Source organism: Lathyrus oleraceus, chromosome 5, assembly GCF_024323335.1.
Source record: "Lathyrus oleraceus cultivar Zhongwan6 chromosome 5, CAAS_Psat_ZW6_1.0, whole genome shotgun sequence".
NCBI lineage: Eukaryota > Viridiplantae > Streptophyta > Magnoliopsida > Fabales > Fabaceae > Lathyrus > Lathyrus oleraceus.
In genome coordinates this window covers 524094763-524114545 of record NC_066583.1, presented here as the reverse complement: position 1 = coordinate 524114545, position 19783 = coordinate 524094763, and the positions used below count along the sequence as shown (strand labels likewise).

Below are 19783 nucleotides of genomic sequence, written 5' to 3'. Positions count from 1 at the left end.
AAACAATTAAGAGTATGCAAGCTTCTACTGGAGCACGGATTCAGGTTATCTCTTGTTCTTTGTTTTCTCTGCTTCTTTTGTTATATATTTTCAAAATCATAATTATGTTTGAAGTTGGATGGTGTTAAGGTTAACAGCTGACTGCCCAAACTCTCATGTCTCAAGACTTGGATTTTCCATTGTTAGTAACTTTTGACAACTAATGCCTTATAATTGAACAGATTACTTTTAATGTTAAACACCAATTGCGAATGGAAGATCGAATTTGGATCCAACTCCAATCCGGCTCAGAATTCCGGTGCGGTGGATTTTCAGAGAATCGCAGGTATTAGCTTCTCTTCCTCTTGTTGTGTCACTCGTTATGTATCTTATTCTTCTCAACTGTGATTGCGATTCTTCTTCTTCTTCAACTCTTCTGAACTGTGTTATGGAATTGCAGAGTCATCACTGCGGTGGTTACGTGGCGAAGTGGTCACGCGAGAGGGAAGTGAAGTGAGCTTCTCAGAGATGAACTGTGAAGAATGAGCTCTAATCTTTGAGCAAAAAGCAACCGATTCTGAATATGAGGGTAGAGAGCTTGAGAGTGAAGAGTGAAGATTGAAGGTGAGGAATGAAAAAACTAGAAAAGCTTCTGATTGCACTGTTATATACATGGTATTCTCAACCAAATCGGGCAACGGATCGGGCAGGTTAGTTATGTTAGGGCAGGTTGTTAGGATTTTTGTTAAAACTCTGTTAGTTGCAAGTTAATTTTATATGTGAATTGATTTTCTATTAATTATTTCCATCAGTTAAAATAGTTGTATTGCTTGCAGGGATAAGTCAAAATTGGACCTTAGCTTGCAGTTCAGCTGGATTTGCACGTTACTTCTATGAAGGTTTGTTGTGGTTGGAAGTTCTGCTGTTAAAATGTTAGTTTGTTTTGTTAGTTACAAGTCTGTCAAATCAATTTAAAATTAGTTAGGTTAAGTTAGAGAACTAGTTAGTCATGGTTATTATGAAATTAGAAAAAAAAACTTAACTGTTAGTCAAAGTCCTGCTGTTAGTTATTTCCCATTTTTTGACTCTGTTGGTTTTATTTATAATCGATTGCTTTGAAATTATGTTACTACAAAAGGTTAGATTGATGTTAGTAAATCTGTTAGCAAGTTGATGGTGAGATCTGTCATGGCCTATTAGTATCAGAAACATTATTAGTGAAGGCCAAGACCATGACCAAACACTTGCCTGATTATTTGATGTAGAACTTACTTGCTGAAACTTTCCGCTATGCTAATGATTGTCTTGGTGCATGACTTGTCATTGGGCATGAGCGCCGGGAGCTGTTACCGCAGCAAGTTGTATCAGTTAAGTTGTTATGACTAATTTTGGGAATCTGCTAACGACTCGTTTTAGACAGCACTAGCTAGTGTGTTTTGAGTTGCTCACTTGCCAACAACTTAATAATTGTAATGGATTTGAAGTTAATTGAGAATTTTGCCACCGATACTTAGTAAAACTCGATTAAAATGTCGTTTACGATGGTTATAACATACTGCTATGTTGTTAAAAAGCTGTTTGAATGGTTTGAATTGTGAGTTGTTTAGAAAACCATGTTAATAACTTGAAGTAGGGTTAGTGACGGTATTACATGATTATGTTAGATTCAGTTATATTGGTTAATGTTAACTTACAACATTCGTTCTGTTGTGATAATTATGCAGGATGTACTGCCTTGGTTTCGAACTGATTTCAGAATTTGCATCTGTACCGAATTGGGGTGGGCTGCCACGGTTAATTCTTGCACTTTTGGTAATTTTTTATTAGCGAGTTTCAATGATGTCTATGTGTAATTATTAGGATTTAATTAAGGGTATACTTATTTTCCTGTGGAATGCTAACTGTGGCGTTGTTATGTATGTTCTAAAACTTTTGATTTGTGCCGTTTCTGACTTGTGGAAAATTCATGGATGAATATATGACAATTCTGCTTCATGAATGAATGAAGAATTTCTTCTGTGAAACTGGAATTTTGTGAATGAGTGAATCTTTAAAAATTGGAATGGATGAAGAAAATTGCTTTTGTGAAACTGGAATTTCGTTTATATATCCTTCAAAATCTGTTACAATGCTCATGAAATTAATGCTAAACTTATATGAAATGCAATGGTTAGTTACAAATCAAAATGTTAGTTTCAATTTTCGTATACCTTAGACAGCGCTTTTGTAAAAAGCGCTGTCTAAGGGGGGGGGGGGGGGGGGGGCTTAGACAGCGCTTTTTGAAAAGCGCTGTCTAAGGTATACCTAAAAGAATTAAAATAGGAGGGTCTTAGAAAGCGCTTTTGGCCAAAGCGCTGTCTAAGGGGGTGGGGCTTAGACAGCGCTTTTCAAAAGCGCTGTCTAAGGTATACCTAAAAAATTTAAAATAAGAGGGTCTTATAAAGCGCTTTTGGCCAAAGCGCTGTCTAAGGGGGGGGGGGGGGGGGCTTAGACAGCGCTTTTAAGATTTAAAAAAGCGCTGTCTAAACCTTTAGCAGCGGAGGTTTAGACAGCGCTTTAAAGCGCTGTCTAAGGCTAAAAAAAGCGCTGTCTAAGGTCTTGTTTGTTGTAGTGCTTGTCCAGTTCAATGTTGGGCCCTTAGACATTTATCCTGTTATGCAGGATGGGTAAATTCCATCTAGGTCACTCATGTCCCTCAGCATGCTTCGTGGAGTAACCATCAACCGTCTTTATGGTCATCCAGTTACGGACAATGTTTGATCAGCAATAAGGCACTCGAGTCTACATCTAGGGTCCATAGTGGTTTCAGGTTGAAGGGTGGTATACACCACTATCACCATGAGAATAACTTATGACACTTTACATAACATTCTATATAGTATTCTCATAGCGGGTCAATCCAGTATAAATATTACTCTTAATATTCATACCTATGTTTAAGACTTGATAACTCCTTATCCATGATCCATGAGATGTGATCATCAATCTATATACATAATAGTCTTAATGCTTTAATGTTATCCCACTTTACAACAAAGCTCGGCTATGGATACTTTAAGAATATTGTCCTTATGTTTAATGGGATCTCATGATTAAGTCACACCTTATACATTAAACGGACTAGCTATTCTAGGGATTTTATTAAACAAACATAATAAAGAAAATGCCTTTTATTATTAATAAATAATCCGATACAAGTACCAAAAGTATTGACATCTAGGGCTTACATCAACATAATGATCATTGGAAAACTTTTGGTCGTCCAAGTCTAGGCGAAGCCTTTCAAAAGCATCCCAATAAGGATGTCTGTATAGTTTCCTTTATCAATCAACATCCTCTTAATTTACCAATCATTAAACCTTACGATCCTGACCATGAGATCATCATCATAAGGGTGGATCCCTACAACTTCCTTCTCTAAAAAGGTAATCTAAAATTTTGGGGCTTCCATCTCACCTAGATCAGAGCTGGTGGGCGAGCCTTAAATGGTTAGGATTTGGCGAACGTACCACCTGTTGGAAGAATTGGTCTCCGCCTCTAGTAAATCCTCTTGAGATGGTATTGAGGGTGTGATGTGTGTTTATATCCTCACATCCTTGCTTAGTTATTTTCCCTCCTTGGACCCAGACTCCCAAAAGCATCTTGCCCGTTGAGAGTTTGATTCTCATAGACTTTTATCGGAGTCTCCCTTGACGTATTTCTTTAGGTGGCCTTCATGGATTATGAACTCTATCTATTTCTCGAGTAGATATCAGTCCTCAGTATGGTTCCTCTTAACTTTGTAGAACTTGCACCATATGCTATGCTCAAGCCCCATGACATCTAACTTTGGTGTTGGTGTTGTTGGCGGCTGTGGAGTGTTATGCATGTGGAGGAATTCTAGACATATCATCTCACAACGAGTATTCAAAGGTGTGAATCTCTATACATGTTTTCTATTTTTCTTGAACGATGTCTTGTCTCTGCTGGCCAAGGTGTAGTCATTCTACCGTGAATGTTGTAAGCTGGCAGGATTAATGGTGGTATGTTCTTTTATATCTCTGGCCTTCTTTTGGCGTTGCTTTCCTCTCCTTTTATATAGAATTATATACGCGTCACCACCCAATCCAAGGAAGTCGCTGGCTTCTAGGTAAGGGATGCACTAAAGTGTCCTGCCCTAAGAATATTTTGAAATACTTCTACAAACATTTCCTTGATTGTTGCCTCATTAAAGTGGGCGAGATACACCCTCAAATATTCAGAATGACATTGACGAATGTTGAAAATCCTGGTGGTGACCATCTTTCTATGTCAGCTTGCTGCAAACTAATGAAGTGGTTTCTTCACTAAGTCATGATAACTGGTGACCGAGAGCCGAGGTAGGCCCATGTACTACCTTAAGGTTTCTTCTCTTAAGTTTCTAGAGAGAAAATTGCACTTCAAAAAATCAGAAGCTCGAATGACTGCCATCTATGTGTAGATGGAAACAACATACTCGTAAGGTTCACTGCGCCCATCAAACATGTCAAACGCTGGTACTTGAAATTATCTGGTACCAGCGCTTCCCATATTTCATATGAGGGAGGCTATGGGTATGGTATTTCAACCTCTTATGCACGGTCAACCTCCTGCTAGTGTTGTTGAATATAGAGGACGTTATCCTCCAAAATTTAATTCTGGTCTCGTAAGTCGTCCATGGTAGCATACATTTGTGTCATGGCGCTCTCCTCGCTGTCAGACTCATCATTGGCTAGAGTTGTTGCCTTCTTGTTCGCCATGAAGGATGTAGGGGTTGAACATGAGGACAACAATCTTGCTAAATATTGTAATGGTGGTCAAGGCCAGTTTTATAGGGTCCGCACGGTGGACACCATTTTTTACTAGATAAAAGTACAATATGTAACAACTCCTATTTATGTAGGGCTTTTAAAGATTCTAGGGTTTGTTGTGAGATTAGAGCTTGCTCACGCAAGGAAGTGAGAAACTCAACATGTGTTTTATTTGTGTTCCCTTGGTGACCTCTCACGCCACCTCTCGTCAGTCCTTTGCAAATATACCAATATAACTACTAATGAATTTGAATCCCCTACGGTCAGGATTTTCACGCATTTACGTTGTCAATATGATATTAACCGTTTAATCTTAATTGTATAACTCATTTAAAATATCTTTAATATTTTTAAAATTATCTATTTTAAATCAAAACCGATCTTTACACCCATAAATGCATGGTTTTTATATGAACAAATCTAAATCCAAAGTTTAATATAGGTAATGGAGTTAGTTAGAAAGTCAATGGTTAATTGTCACTTAACAGACTGCTACCTACCGCCAACAGGCCACATGCATAGTTTATCACATAAAAATATGAACCACTTGAAAAAGAAAAAAATACATGTCCAGTTGAACTTCTCACATATACGTGCTAGCAAATTTTGCATGAAGTGAAGTCAATTATTCCACTTCATTACTATATTCAACGTGCTTTCAACTTCTAAACCCTCAACTCCTCAATTAGTTCATATATATGTATACTGCATTTCAGAAATATTCTCTAAACCATACCTAGTACGTTCATATCAATTCATATCATTCATGGAGAAAAATGCTCGTCGCACTCTTTCCGGCCGCGGCCAACTCACGGTAGTGCCGCCATCACCACGCCTCGTACGTTCTCAAAGCAACGGGAGTGTGGCGACTATAACCACCCCGGAGAGAACTCCGCGGAGGTTAAGCTCAGGCGAAAAACTAACAAATAGCCACCGTTCAAAATCAACATCTAAGATAAGAACTGAAAGCAACGAAGAGAGCACAAAGTTGAATGATAAGAAGAAGAGTAATAGCAAGTTGTTACAACATGGAGTTAGCCCCGATCGTAACGGAGCATCGAAGAGGACCACATTGCCTTCTGCGTGGGCGCTTTCGCCGGGAAGGCAATCCCTCGGTTCTCCGATTTGGTCGAAGTCACCACCGACTAAAGCGAAGGGAGGCAATGATAGTAGTGGTGGTAGAGTTGGTAATAGTGTGACTAAAGTTTTGAATTACTTTAAACAAAGGAAAGTGTCATCCATGCAAGAGGAAATGTATCATAAGTTCAAGATTTTTCATAATAGACTTTTGCAATGGAGATTTATTAATGCTAGAGCTGAGGTTTCCATGGCTAGGGTAAAAAATGCTGCTGAGGTATGTTTTTCTAATGATAAATATTAGTAATTAGTTGTTAGAAATGTTACTTAAAATATGAATATAAATCTAGGACAAGTGTTAGTTCAACATGTCTCTTTTCCTTCAGCTTTTGCTTTGGTGATAGGCCAAAATCAAGTGACGGTTAAGTCTAATGTTCCAATACCTTGTACTCCTTTGAGTATAAGAGGGACTTTAAGTTGGGGTCTCTCATGTCTTGGGAGCTTTTTCTACACCTATTGGGGGGTGTTGATATGGTGGCAACCTATAAAAAAAAGTGTAGAGCATTTACTATCTCCAGTTACTAACGCTCCTTTCGACTCGGGTATTTCTCATCCCAAAGTTTCTTTTGGTTTCTATTTGATGGATTAGGTCCGAGTTTCTTCTAAATTGAAACCATTGGAAATAGGCACGATCTCCGTTTCTAATCCGATATCCAATCGAATGGAGAATTAAAACTCAAATTTGTTCCAAACGGATTCATATTGGATTCGGGTTTCCCCGTCTGCCACCATCCATTTAGTAAAATTAATTTTTTTAATAAAAATATTTAATTTTTACAAAATCAAATTACATTACAAATAATAAAATAAAATAATCTCAAAAATTCTCATATATACATTTCAAATATTTTAAATAATAAATATAAATTAAAATATAAAACATTAACCACATATTTATATTCTAAATTATCAAAACTAAATATTAAAGTAAATAATGAAATAAACAACATGAGTTCTAGTGTCTCCATTAACCGATTTGTCTCCATATTTTATAATTGAGAAAAATCCAAACCCGAACTCAAACTCAATCAAAGTGGGGTTTCCCCATCAAATTCGAGACATGTCCAATGGATATGAGTTTTGTTACCATGCCTAATTGAAAGTTCAAGATGTGAGAAATTTGAACTTGACTATCCAAATAGAAGATCCTCGTCCTTTAGTTTCTCTTCGATTGATGACTTCTAAGGATGAGTCTTTTGAGGTTTAATTTCGTACTATAGAAAATATGAAAACTAAGAAAATATTTGACTTGGTAAAAAATCCAGGGTTCTCTTTTAAGAGAGATGAGGATTAAAAGTAAGATAAGATAATTTATTCTTTCAAACAACCTCAATTTTGTGGCAATTCAGGAAATTAAGCTTACCATGTGTCTTTTACCGTTGTCAGTTTCTTCTAGGATAATTGTCAGTGTGATTGGATTTTAACCCTGATTATTGATAATATTTGTGACTTTATGTTCATTTGGTGTAGTTCAAACAAATTATAACTATTCTCCGTTGGTGGCTTGAATTTCCTTGGTATGTAACTCTGTTTAGGGACCCATAAGTCTGTTTTTTATGATAAATGTTTAATCTAAGTGTGTTTTATCACAAGGGTGAGACGTGCAGTGATCTTATGAAGCATAAGATTAGTCTAGACAGAAAGCTCTGGCGTGTTCTTTGTGATTTTAACTTTATATGTTTGGGGATTTAACAAAGGGATGTTGGGGGCCTTCATAGGCTTAAGCCTCATCAAAAACTTGATTCCTTTAACAATTTTTTCTCTCAAATGGGGACCCTTGAGTTGCACATAATTGGTAAGAGTTTTACATGGAATTAACTCAACAAGAGGGAGGATAGTCACCTAGATAGGATTCTGGTGGGTTTTTCTGAAATATGTGCTTGATCACTCCCTTCTTGTGCTTCAACATTATAATCAGCCTTAGGAACCTAAGCCTTTTAGGCTCAATATTCATTAGTTTAATCATAACATTTTATAGAATGTTGGTTTGAAGAGTTGAAGTGAATATCCTTATTTTTGTTAGAAATCCTATGTTCTCGAGGAGAAGCTTAATTCACTCAAATGTGATATGAAGTGTTATGGGTAAGAAAGTTTCTTATTTATAGGAGGTAAGGAAATAATTATTGTCCGATAACATTAAATTGTTAGTCTTTAAAGTAGAGGAGGGCACACTTGCAAATAAATATGGTGTTTTTATGAGTAGGATCCTGGGCATGGATTGTCTCCCGTGAGCTTTTAACTGGAGAGGGTCCAATGGAGCACATCACCGTTCATTTATCTTTTAATTAATTTTTTCATATGTATTAGAGAAAAATCATTGGTTGAGATTTCACTCTTTTTTTTCTCACTGGAGACAATCTATTCCCGTAGGATCCCACATATCCTTGCTCTATTCTCAAATACAAACTTTCCAATTTACTCAAAGATCTATCACTAGATGACTAAAACAATTTCACACTTGTATGAAAAATAGGTCTAGGGGGAATGTCATACATGCTTTACATGTGGGGGATATATGAATGGAAAAGGTTAATGAGGTTTGACAAAAAAGTTGTTAGATTTTTTAAAATCAGTTAAAGGAACCATTTCCTAATAGGCACACCCCGTATAGTGTTAGCTTTGATTCTCTCTTCCTAATTGATAATCTTGCTTTGACTCCTCCATTTCTTCTTATTGAGATTTATGTGATTGTGGCTTAATGTAAGGGGAATTAGAGTTTCAATTTGGATAACTTCATATTCTCTATTATTAAAAGATTATAAAGCTCGTTAGATCGAATGTTGGGACCGCATTTGTTGAGTTCTTTGTGAAGACCACCCTCATAGTCCAACTTCTTATTTTGTTACTTTAATCTCGAAGATGAATTTAATTTCCCTTTGAGGGATTTTCAACTTATCTCTCTATTCGTGTGTCTATATAAACTAGTTAAAAAAGCTTTGGCCTCCAAGTTTTCCTTGGTCATAGATGAAATCATTTCTACTAGTCAATATTCTATCATCAAATAAGGATGATTATTTTTGGTTGATGGTGTGGTGGAAGTTAACGGTCTTATTGTTTGGATAAAAAATTCTAAAAAAAGGATTGACTAGTCTTCAAAATGGGTTTTGAAAAGGCCTATGGTTTGGTAAGTTGGAGCATCCAAGACTATATGTTGGTTAGAATTGGTTTTTGTGATAAATGGTGTGCTTCGATACGCTCTTGCATTTTACAGGAAACCTGGTGGCTATGGTTAATGGTTAAATCACTCAAGAGATTAATATCTGAAAGGAGGTTAAATAAGGGGAGCCTTTTACCACTTTTCTTTCTATTGGTCACTAAAGGCTTTAGATGGCTTGTTGGGAGGACTGTAGAGCTTGGCCTTTTATCTGGTTTCAAGTTGGAAACATTTTATCTTGTGGTTTCTCACCTATTGTATGCAAATTATAGTTTGATTTTAGGCGATGTAAATGTTGATAGTCTTTGGGCGATTAAATCAATCATCAAGGGCTCTGGGTTGGCCCTAGGGCGCCGAATTAATTTTTCTCCAGCTTTTTGTTAATGATCGAGGAGTTCTTAAACTGAAAAAATAAGATTATTTCTTTCAAGTGTCTCACTCTTCTCGATATAGCCAATTTCCACGAGGAGTCTACTTGGGAACCCCTTATTAGAGTTGTTTCCAAATGACGTGCTTCTTGGGGAAATAGACATGTTAGTATGGGTGTGGTAAGGTTGTCCTTATCAACTCGGTTCTTAACTTTATCCCTATTTTTATTTTCACTTTTATGAATATTTCTGTTAAACTTATGAAAAGGATGGTGAGGATCCAAAGGAGGCTACTTTAGGGAGGGTTTAAAAGTACTAATAATATTTATTGGGTTTATTGGTCAAGCTTCTACAAGCTTAATAAGGAAAGAGGTTTTGGATTTAGGGACATATGTTTGGTTAATTTGGAACTTCTTATTAAGTGGAAGTGGATATTGTTACATGGTACTAGCCTCTAGAAATATATACTTTCGGGTAGTTAAGAATAACCATTCATCTTCTTGTTGGTCTGGGAAAGGTATAAAGGATTTATATCAACCTTTACTTGGAGGAAAGGGACATCCCTTCTAGGTTCTAATCAACTTGTTAGCTTTGATTGGTTTGGGAGGGCTTGTTAAGATAAATAGGTAATGGTCTCATTATCTTTTTTAAGAGGATACTTTGGTAGGTTAAATCCCTTTGTGTGCACGTTTTCCTCCGTTATACTTGATTTTGATCCAGCATTATGAGATGGCAGAGAATATAGGACTTTAGGTCAATGGTACTTAGTCTTGGGATCTAAAATGGAAGAAATGAATATTTGCTTGGGATCTTGATATTTTTGGTAATCTTATATTAGTTGTTGATAAGATTAATATGTAACACGAGAATGACTATTGGTGGTGGGCTCATGGGAAGAGTATTGTGTACTCCACCAACCCGACTTATTACTCTTTAGTTAACCCTTCTTTGTAGCGAAACAATATTCCTTTAGTTTTAGGTCATGTTTTCCTGCTAATTTGGAAAAGATGGGCATTGAGTTGATATGGGTGTCCTTCTTATAACAACTTCTCAGTAATATAACTCTCACGAGGGATAACCTTTATTCTGAAGGGGAGTTGGTGAGTCCATAATGTCTCCTTACTTTTATTGTCAATGTTTTACAGAGACATCTTCTCACCTTTTTGTGATTCATGATGTAGCAGCGACATTCTAGTATAAGATTTTATATGGTTGGAGTGAAATTTGGTTCTTCCAAATGAATTAGTGTTGTTGTTTTAGTTATGTTGGATTCTTGATTATAGATCCGGAGTTAGGCCGGGGTTGTGAGTAATGTATACATGAATAATGTTTTCGTAAAATCATTTGTGATGAAATTCTTGGTAAAATCCATTATGAAAGGTCTCTTACCAAGTTTTTCTTAAAATCATTTTGTTTTCACATATTTGAATTTTATCATGGAAGAAATGATGGATAAAGTGTTCTTGTATTTTAGTCACACGCACCACACACATACACCCATATACACGCACACACGCTTACACACACCACACACGCACACACGCTTACACACACCACACACGCTTACACACACCACACACGTACACCCATACATACGCATACACACGGAAAAAAGACTAAATTCATATACTATTATACTCTAAGTTTCAACCACTTAATTTTGTTATATTAAGATCCGATAAGTATGAAATATATATTTACAAAACTCATGTGAATAAAATAATATTTGTCAACATTTTCTTGTCAAGCTTAATTTTTTATTCTCTCTTTTTAATTTGTTTAATTAAATTTCAGATAAATGTATTTTCTGTATGGCTTGGAACTCTAATGCTAAGAAAGATCATAATACAAAAGAGAATTGAAATACAAAAAGTCAAACATATGATCAAGCTCCAACACATTCTGAGAGGTCAACTTTCCTTTCTTAATGAGTGGAAAAAACTAGAAAAAAAGAATAAAGAATCAATCGAAAGATTAACAAAGAAGTTGTTAACATTGTCTACCATACTGCCCTTAAGTCATGGTCTCAAGGTAATTACATAATCAAATGTCTATATTTATGTATACATATTTATATAATTGTAGAATATTTTTTATGGAAGCAGTTTTTAAATATTTCTCATAATTTATTTCTCTTGATAGGTAAATATAGAGGCCTTATTTGAAGCTTTCAACACAGCTGTTAAAGTGATGGAGAATATTGAACCATTGATTAAGAAATATGAACCACAGGTTTTTCCCCCTCCTTTAAATATTTTTGGCTTGTTTTCTTCGCAATAAAGTTGTATATAATGTTGCATATTTGTATTCTCTCTTTCAAAAAAAAGTTAAAAGCAAAAATTAAATTAAAAAAATACTAACGGTTAAAAACATTACTCATGTAAACCTTAATGAAAACATTATTCATGTAAACATTACTCATAACCACAATACGAATTTATCATTCTCAAGAATTTGCAGGGACTTATTTTCCTATAATGTTGAAAGAGAAAAATATTTTAAGATTTTCAAATCCACTAAATGCACGTCTATTAAATATAATACGACTTATCTCTTTTTATTTAGTATTTAAACACAAATCACTTATTCTAGTGTAGAACAAAAAATATGTAATAGATTGGTGAAATCCATTGTGGAAGGTCTCTTGCTACAAGAAAAAATAATTGTATTTAGTTAGGGATTAAACTCCTCACTAGTATAAAAAACTTCTTAAAGAATAAAAATTTGTGAGGGGACAAGTCTCATAGCTAAACAAGTCATCGCAAATTATTAGTGAGGGCCCTGCTACGTCACTATTTTGCTTGGAGGCAAAACCTTCGCAAAATATGATCCCTAAATTTCCTACTGCTAACACACATGTGTAGGCGCAGACTAGGTGGCACAGTGTATCAGTATTTTGCTAGAGGTTAGTCCCTGACAAAGAAATCTATGTTTTGGTATTTGTGAGACGTTTAGCCCCTCGTAAATTGGCTAATTATTTTTTAAATGAAATTTGTTTTAGTATTAATTTTTCAGTGGTTTCTCTTTTTTATACTCACATGAAACGATAATGAACACAAGTTTTTCTTCTCCAAGAGAAATGCCTTCACCATCTTCAATTTTCTCAACTTATGCATCCATGACAGCTTCAATCATGCTACTTCGCCACCTCATAAAACCATGCTCCCCTACATTCACACTCATCATAGAAGACTCAAAATCAACAAAGTCTAAAATGAAAAAAAAAACTCACAATCCTGTTAGAAAAAGGCGAAAGATTAACCTATACATATAACAAGTTTACTCTCAAATTAAGATTCATTTGTGTTGAAATGGAGAAAAAGAGTGCAAACGTTTGAAGAGAAAATATAAGTTTTAACCTAAACACAAAAACTTATCTTAAAATTGATTAGTGTTATTGAAGTTGTTGAAGTTTTAAAGAGAAAATGTTTCTGGAGGAGAAAGGGTTGCTGGAAGAGAAAGGAAAAAAAGAGAAATAGAAAAATGAAGAAGAGAAAGAGAAAACATGTACGGGCTAGGGAAGGAATGGGGTAATTATTTATTGTAGCATTTTCTATGGGTTACCCCCTTGCAAATGAAAAAGAAATAATGACCACAACAGAGAAACGCAGTAATGTCTCTGATTGATTTAACAAAGCAATACTTTGCTAGGGGCTACCCCTCGTAAATGCTTTTTTTTGTCTACCAACAAAATAAATTAATGGCATCATTTCTTTATGTCATGGGTAACCCCTCACAATGCTTAATTTTAAAATTGAATAATTTCCTCCGTAATATTTTCCACGGGTAATCCCATGCAATGCAATTTAATTTTTTCTGCGTTGTGAGGGGATTAACCCCAAGCAACGTATTAACTTTGTGATGAGATTAACCCCTGACAAATACCCCTAGTAGAATAAGGTTTTTCTTATAGTGTCTGACACAATGTTGAATGTCTCTGTTGGCCGAATAAGGGATACATGCAAAGTTACTACTCCAACGACCAAATCACTAAAGTCAAAGAGGTGGAACTTGTAAGTGTGTAACAAAATTGTGCCTTAGTGTGACAGGAGAAACACTTATATAAGAATGACAGTTCAGAACGTCCCTAGTGGATGTAAATCCATGTGCGGGGGATCATTAGATGAACGTTAATGATTCAGATGAGAATGATGTATTGTTTCTAAGTGGGGTTCCCCGACGAGAATACACTTGTTCTTCAACTTGAGTGCACATGGTATTTAGATTGGGTATTTGCATTGGGTCGGTCTTATTGGGCCATTTTTCGAGTCTGGAACAACTTCCCCCCAAGTACTTGGTATCAATTATGAAGCTATGATTTTATCATGAAAGTATTATGACCAGCCTCAAGGGAGTTCCATTCTGACAGTGTATAATTTGTTGGAAGGAAGTGCTTTATGGGGAGAGGAAGAGTATGTTGAGAAGTCAAATGGGATTTGGTGTACTTGGGAACATGCATAGGAAGAGTATGTTTAGAAGTCAAATGATATTTGGTGTACTTGGGAACATGCATAATTAATGCTTGTCATGTCATTTAAATGTTACTTCCGGGAGAACCTCCACGTGGATCTAAGTGTCTAGGGTAGGGAGGCGACACTCGTAGGATGCTCGAGTGCACTTTAGTGTCGTTAAATATTTCCCCGATTCTCGACTGTAAATCTTGGTGCTCCTGGTTATTTGTAAACTTAGGGATTACATTTAGTTCCTTTTTCTTTCCTTGTTTCAGAGTGCTATAAAAAATTAGGGTGGATTTACAATTTTCATATTTTTGTAATCTTTCTAGGTTCTTCTATCTTCATTCCCAATCCCAAGACATTCTTGGGTCTTTGGTGATTTTTCTTCTCTATCCTTTGATAACTTCTAAAATTCATGGTACCAATATTTTTCCTTATCACTTTAATTATTTTTTCTTGCTTTATAGTCATGGCCAACATAGAAACCCAAACACTGCCTTCGTAGACTTGTTCAATGACAATGATATAAGTTATGTCTCTTCTAGAACCGAAGTGATAAACCTAGAAACATGATAAATATTCTTTTTGGATGTTAGGTACCCCTTTGTAAGATTCATAGAATTTAGGGACTATTTTGATTATGTGATGGGTCTTGGTGTGGTTGTTATTGTAGAGAGTGAAACTGCTCCCCTTGGGATTGATATTAAAGAGGTTGTATGTGGATTTTCCTTGAATGGATGAACTAAAGGTACGAGTCTATATTAAAATTCATCACACGCCTTTATAGACGCAAATCTAGCGACAACAAGGTTAGGTATTGATAGAGCCAAATTGACGTACTCTAGGTCATACATTTTGTTGACATTGAGTATGAAATTGTATGATGGGGAAATAGTTATTTGAGTTCCTTAATAATGCATGTTAGTTACCTTGGAATGGAATAAGATATCTTAGGGATAACGTCCTTCTTTAGCGATGTTCCTAGGTTATAAAATACCCTATGGGATAGGTTTTGTCCTCTAATTGGATGGTGTTGCACGTTGATCATGGCAAGAGATTGTGGAATTAATTTGATGGGTGTGAACTACCTTTCTATGATTATGTGTTCTCTAGAATGGGGTTCATGATCCCCTTTAATGATCTTTAAGTTGGGGCCATGACGACCTTGGAATTTATCCCTCGTAATTGCACTCAACGAGTTGAGCTTACGTCAAGGGTTTCTTCAACATACAACGAACCTCAGAAAAGTCGGATTGGGGTCAATAATGTTTCATTAGGGTATTGGAAGAAAATATTTGAAGTTTACGTGGATAACTTCAAGAATTTCATGGACATGTATTAATTAGTTACCCCCTAAACTATGATGGTCACAAAAGCATATAGATATCATATGGATTGGTAGATCGTAGGCATTTGACTCCAAGATATTCCCTTTCTTCTGCATGACTCCAAAGTGAACTAACAAGTTCCCAAATTTCTGGAAGAATAATTCTTTTTTGGTGACTCCGGGAACTTACATCTACAAGCCCAATGATTGTCACATGGAAAGTAGTACCTAAAGACCTATCATATTAAGTTTTAGGAGGACCTTGGTTTTACTTTCTTTGTTATATTTTGTATTATGCAAACAAGTTGGTGAATGTTCATTTACATGTATTGGTTATGACCCGTTATGGACCTTCTCACTTAGGAGCAATCTTCTCTTATCCATCATTTCCCCCTTATACGTTGGCCCTATAAAGCACAAGGTCACTAGGATTAGAATCCCTAGGCTTGACACTTTTGTTCTACTTGGAAGTAGTGGTTTTCCTAACAGAGGCATCAGTGAGAGCGGTAAAACATCTCTTCTTTTCTAAGAAGTCTAGCTCTTCCTTGATCAAATTGTCAATTTTCCTCTTGCTTAAGGGAGTGCGTTGATCTTCAGTTGAGTTCTCGAACTTTGACGGGGATGACAACCTCATTGTCGTATGTGATTCCGAAAGGCCTCTCCATAGTAGTAGAATTAGTTATGGTCTAATATTCACAAAGGACATGAGGGAGTTCCTCTATCCATTTTTGTTTAGATCCTTTAAGTCTCCTCTTAAATCCTCTAAATAATACCTAGTTGGCGATATCAACATGCCAGTTAGTCTGATGAAGTTCTATTGATGAGAAGGGATGTTTGACTATGAGATTTTCAAGGATTTTATTCAATTTCTTATATATTATTTAAGCTTTAATGTCTGTAACGATGGACTGTGTGATCCTATATCTTGCTAGGATATCATTTTCGAAGAATTTATAAATTTTGGTGGTTGTGATCCTTGCCAAGGTTTCCGCTTTGATCCACTTGGTGAAATAATGGATAGACATGATTAACAATTTCAAATTTCAAATTCAATGTATGCCACGATCAACGTGATCCTCGATGGCCTTGATGTACCTGTTGTTACGATGACCACAAAGTTCAGTTTTACAAGGTTGGGTTTTTCAAGTTTCTTATTTATGAAATAACGGTTGATCCTACCACATTTATACATTCCATCTTGAATATGGAGTATGTCGTTATCATTTGTTCTCTTGGTACACGCACAAGTTTAAACTCTTTAAACAAACCCAACTTATACTTCACTACAGTTACATACTTTTGTCATATGAGGCCCTTGGATTGTGCTTCCCCCTTGACCTAGGAAAACATGAGTTTCATGTTTGTATGTAACTTAAACTCTTTTTCTCCCATTTTCGAGGCCATGGTGAGACCAACGATGAAAGCTTCATATTCACCATCTGGAATCGGCCTTGGAATTTTCATTCTAGCTTCGACCGATAGAGTTATACATGGAAAATACTCACCATCTAAAGTGGCCTCTTCTTGGTGCGCTTCAAAGTCCTAAGTGTTGACATCTAAGAGACATTGATTGGAAGAATTGGCCCTTTTTATCCTTTCTTTTTGTGGGATGGTCATTGTGTTAGGGTTCTACTGTAGAGCTTTATGTATTTCACAGGCTTTTATTAGGTTGGCGCAAATAGTTACTGGTTCATCGTGAACGTTATGGTCTTTCATCTTCAAGTGGATAGTGGAGACAAGGATACCAAGGGTTGCAAATAAATGTCTTTTGAAGAAGTGGTTTTAAACAATTTTATAGGGGACCACCAGAAGTTGCACGTCTACTATTCTTGTGTATCTTCCCTCCCCAAAAGTAACCATAAGCTCTATACATACCCACGGGTGGATCACCAAACCATTAATTACATGCAAATTGGTCCCGCCGTAAGATGATAGCTTCTACTTTAAGCTTAGCTTTTCAAAAATTTGATGACCATAATGTCATATGAGTCTCCCTAGTCAATAAGGACGTTTGAAACCTCAAAATTTCTAATTTTGGTCATAATTACCAAGATAAAAACATCATTGAGAATGCCACCCACCTTCTCGTTGTCTTTAAATCCTAGAATGGGCCCCTCGTTCAGTAATGTCTCATCTTCGTGCTCACTACCTTCAGCTCTGTAACATGTCTACTCGGGGTCACCTTAGATGATTCCTTCGGGCGGGATAATCCTCTAGTGATAGAACCAACGAGTAGTCATTTTCCCTTTTGAGGGTGGCGTGAGGGAGAAATTTCCATAACGGTTTCGGGATAATCCTGTTGTAGTGTCTCTAGTTGAGTCACATTCAGATTATAGATGTTTGTAACAAGTTTGTTTGTGCCTTGAATTCCCAGTGTTGTTTATAGTCATTAGAAATTTTGAGACAAATTTAATGTTGACAATTGCAATTGCGAGAGAGGCGGAGGTTGCTTTATTGTTTTTCCTTGGAGTTGTTGAACTAGTTGAAATGACAACAAGATATCAAAAGTTATGTGTCCAATCATATTAGAGATAAAGATCCGGTGAGATTCATTTATTGGAGAGGTTACCAGAACTGATGCATGTGCTTTAGGAGGAGGAAGTAACTCGTTGGTTGTGAGGGTGATGACCGGTACGAAGATGTCTTGAACCGCCTGGATGGATGGCCGAGAATTAGGCGCAATGGAGGTTTTACGATGAACAGTGAATTGAGTTCCTTAAGAGGCTACCATTATTGACAGTTGTAAAAATTTAATCTGATTGGATCGACTAATTGAAACGGTCACGACAGTGCAACATGGGAAATCGGGGAAATCTAGTGAGAGGTTTTGTGAGTATCAAGAGATGATTTCCAAAGATGGAGCCGATATTATGATGAAGAACAAAAAATAGGTAGTAGATTGGTGAAGTCCACCGTAGACGGTCTTCAACATGGTGGTGGATGTCTTCGATGGTCGGAGATAGGGTATCTGCAATGTTAGCACTCCAACATCCAAGTCATCAAAGTTAAAGAAATCAAACTTACAAGTGTAAATGAATAGTACTTTGGTGTGACGCGTAGTCACGTTTATATAAGAATGACATTTTGAAGCGTCTTTGGTGGATATAATGCTATGTATGGGGGACTGTTTGATGGACGCCAACAATTGAGATGAGAGTGGCGCCTTACTTCAATGCAAGATTCTCCATCGAGAATACATATATTTGTCAGCTCGAGTGGACATAATATTTGGATTGAGCCTTCTCGTTGGATCAGTCTTATTGTACCATTTAGTTAATCAAAACACCACTAAATTGGAAAAACATAATTAAGACATTGATAGAGTAAAAAAAAAATACCAATTCAATTTAAAATCTCACATAAATCTCAACACAAAAAATAAAAATATATAATCCGACTTATCTTAAGAAATTGTTATATGACCCCTCTCTGAATGAACTATATTTAATATGAAATTTACTATTCAAACTCTTATTAGAGTACATGTTAAAAACTAAAAAAATGATTAAAAAAATTGAGTATTGAATTTATAACTCTATGATCCGATGGAAAATGATTATAAATGTCCTTGTTATTAATAACAACAGAAGTTACAAGTAATCATTCATGTTAATTCAACAGATTGAGAGACTTCTATATCAACTTACAGAACTCACCACCACATCCAAACAGGAAGAAGAGTGCTTACATCAACTTCTCCAAATGATTTCTATTATTACTACTTTACTAGTGAGTCTTGCGATTTATTTCAATTTTCTTAAACTCCAATTTGTTTGTTCACAAAAAAACTTAAAATTGTTAGACATTTTCTCATTCACTATAAAACTTAAACTTGAAAGTAAATATCAAAAGTATATTCCAACAATTTTTAAAATGAATATTTTTTAATTTTAAAAATATATTCTTCAACATTCTAAAATATATTTTTGAATAAACTAAATAGTAAAAAAAATCAACAAAATACATTTAGTTCGTAGTTATTTCAATAAATAATTACTGACTTTCCATGTTCTTTAATACAGGAAAATGAGAAAAGTGTTCAAGTACATCTTATTCAAAGAAAGATCGAATCTAATACCGAAAACTACCCTAACAACAATATTGCTCAATCATGTAAATGAAATGAGGTCTTATTGCATAAGTTAGATCAATATTTTTTTAATGATCAAAATAAATTTGTTAGGAAGTGATATTGTTACAATTTTGTGACTAATAGAAATGTTGTGAATGCACTCAGCAGTGTTATATGTATTTATAGCATTTAACTTGTTGCTAATGAAACATTCAATGACAAAGAAGAAAACTAATGGAATGGCTAATGTTTCACCTAAAACTTTCTTGAGTAGTTAGTCTAATTTGTTTTCTTTTAAAAAAACTATTTAATAACTTTTAATATTAAAAGTGATCAAGTTTTGATTTTTTTTTATTATTTATAGGATCAGTTTGTTTTAGGTTTAAAAAAGTGAATTTTTTCTTTATATTTTAGAAAATGGATTCTACAAAACTATTTTTTAAAATATTATAAGTTTTTTTTAATTTATTTTTTATAAATTAAA

At 35.4% G+C, this 19783-nt stretch overlaps 1 protein-coding gene across 1 annotated transcript; it reads left to right on the top strand.

Annotated features, from left to right (window-relative positions):
* The first annotated feature begins 5553 nt into the window (after positions 1-5553).
* Positions 5554-19468, top strand: LOC127082994 (QWRF motif-containing protein 7). Its single transcript, XM_051023231.1, has 5 exons — positions 5554-6141; positions 11241-11477; positions 11589-11678; positions 18849-18956; positions 19250-19468. Exons 1-5 carry the CDS (start codon positions 5554-5556, stop codon positions 19346-19348), a joined length of 1122 nt encoding a protein of 373 aa, XP_050879188.1. The 3' UTR covers positions 19349-19468.
* The last annotated feature ends 315 nt before the right edge of the window (positions 19469-19783 follow it).